Source organism: Macrobrachium nipponense, chromosome 19 (genome assembly GCF_015104395.2).
Source record: "Macrobrachium nipponense isolate FS-2020 chromosome 19, ASM1510439v2, whole genome shotgun sequence".
NCBI classification, from domain to species: Eukaryota; Metazoa; Arthropoda; class Malacostraca; order Decapoda; family Palaemonidae; genus Macrobrachium; species Macrobrachium nipponense.
Genome location: NC_061088.1, coordinates 6147555 through 6150054, shown reverse-complemented (window position 1 = coordinate 6150054; position 2500 = coordinate 6147555). Strand labels below are relative to the sequence as shown.

Sequence of the window (2500 nt, the reverse complement as noted above, 5' to 3'; positions counted from 1 at the left end):
ACTGTGCTAAAATTGAGTCGCTGGACTTATCGTGTTCACAAGGATAGATAGCCTATGGTAGAGTAGGCTTTAAAGCTTCCTATGGTCATCAAAGATATCATGCACAAAAGGATTATCTTAGAATATTAGCAAGTTCAATTGAAGCTCTACATTAGTGTAAAACAGTATCTAAAATTTCTCATATTCATTAAAAAAAAAGTTTTTCTCTGCTAGAATTAAGCCTTAAGAATTTTTTGTCTTTTTTTTTGGAAAAGAAAATCTGTATTAGTCTTTAAATTTTCATGATTTCATCCAGAAACTTGATTTGAACCGATACAGTTTCTAAATGCATAAGTACATCATCAAAGTTAATCTGTCCAGTTAGTCTATATTAGAATACTCTTGTAAATAATCTTTACTAATTTAGAATTTCTTAACTTTTTTTTTAGCTCGCCGTAGTTTTGGCCATGGTAGCCATGGTCTATGCCCGACCAGACAACGTCCTAGACATTGATCTCGAAGACATCCTGCTGGACCAGGACATCGCTGAGGACTCCACCGTCACTGGATCCTACACGTAAGTCCTACCGATATAGTCCATGGTAAACTGTATCCTTTTGCCTGTGAAAGTATATATGCTCATTATCACACTGGACAATATTTCCAATTTCGTCTAGTGATATTTATCATCTTTATTTTACATTACCATTTAATATATTCATTCGTGATATTTTTGATATATGCTTCAGCTTGGTAATGCATTTTATGTTCAACTGAATAGTTTTACTGGTGAAGATATATATGCTCATCCTCACACTGAAGCTTAATTCCCATTTTCTATCTAATTTCCCATTTTCTATGACGTCTCCAGATGGACCGACCCCGATGGCAACCAGCACTTCGTCAAGTACGTCGCTGACGAGGACGGCTACAGAGTCCTGGAGTCCAACGTCGTCCCAGCCACTGCTGACGGACTCAGGGCCAACGGCGAACAGGGATCCTTCGTCTCCCTGGAGGATCTCGACGACAAATAAGCGACTAGAACGACTTCTCTAGACTCATCGATTTCACGAACCTTCATTTCCCCTTCCATTTTAAACCCTCATTTCTGATCCAGGATTCTATTTATCAATAGTAATTACGATCACGAAATAGGTCATCTATTTATTGATAGTATTTATGATCATGGAATAAATGAAATAGTTAAAATGGATTTTATTTTCTTGGTTTATATGAAAACTTGAGCTGGAAGGGTCCTTCTTCCGTGTAGTTAATTCAGTGTCTTATGATTACTAAAATTTACATGAATGCATGCTAGTCAATACGTATATGTGTATGATTATGTATTTGCTGGAGAGGGTACCATGTCATTCAATGTAGCAGAGATTCACATAAGGCAAAATGGTTAAGCTTAGTAAGAATATACATTTCTAACCTGGGAAATATCTCAGAATGTGGTACCACCCCTTTAAACAACATATCACATTTTTCTTTCATACCATTACTGAACCTTTTACTTTGGTAGACTTTGGGATAAGTATTGAGGGAAAGGAACTCTATATTCTTCATAACTATGGCACACATACACTTAACATCGTTTTGGTGAAGTTTTTGTTAGCTAGTGTGGTGCCTTTTGATGAGCCATCTGCTCATGTGAATGATGCGGCCAGTGTTGTGAAAAGTTTGTGCACAGGGAGTTCATCCCAGGTTTAGCAGTTAAGTATGAATGTGTCAGTAACTGATATCTCTACAGGGAGAAGAAGGACCTGTGCAGGAATGAAAACAAAATTGCAGGTTGAAGGGCAAATAAGCAACAGGATCTTGGAAATGAAAGATATATATCGAGGGAGGCTTTCTGAAGAGTATACTATAGTACTGAGCTAATATATTTAGAAAATCTGTTGACTATAATCTATAATAGAGAGCAAAACTGAAAGTTGTGATAGAGGAATAGGTTAATGTAAGTTTGTAAATGCTTGTAAAAGAGATTGTTGAGGATACAAAGATGATAACTACAAGGCTGAAGACTAGGAAGGTACTATAGTAGATTCACATCAGCCGTGCATTTGATGTCTAGGCCAGTCCCTTACGACGCTCCTGGCTGGCTGATGATAAGCCAATGACAGGGCTGGAAACTCTCAGTCTCTCGAGAGAGTTTACATAGGCAGGATGCATGTTCCACATCTCCTGAAGGACACGTCTTTCAGGAGAGGTAGAACATCCATTCTACCTATGTGAACTCTCGAGAGAGACTGAGAGTTTCCAGCCTTGCGATTGGCTTATCAACAGCCAATCAGGAGCGTCGTAAGCAACTGGCCTAGACGTCAAATGCACGGTTGATGCGAATCTACTACAGTAATAGATAGGATTACCATTGAGATGCTGTAGTCAGGTGAGGAAAGCGGAAATCATTGGCTGACCAAGATGTGTAAGGTATGTTTGGATGAGGTAAAAGTTCTAAGGAAATGGATGAGAGGACTAATAATTGTTCCTTTAAATGAAAGTAGGTGAAGGATTGAAT

At 38.2% G+C, this 2500-nt stretch overlaps 1 protein-coding gene across 1 annotated transcript in view; it reads left to right on the top strand.

Annotated features, from left to right (window-relative positions):
- The window catches only part of LOC135213994 (uncharacterized), a 1383-nt gene extending 195 nt beyond the window's left edge, over positions 1–1188 (top strand). The window contains exons 2-3 of the mRNA XM_064248093.1: positions 429–556; positions 851–1188. Coding sequence (XP_064104163.1) covers positions 429–556; positions 851–1013 — 291 coding nt within the window. The 3' untranslated portion in view covers positions 1014–1188. The remainder of the gene's footprint in view (positions 1–428; positions 557–850) is intronic.
- The last annotated feature ends 1312 nt before the right edge of the window (positions 1189–2500 follow it).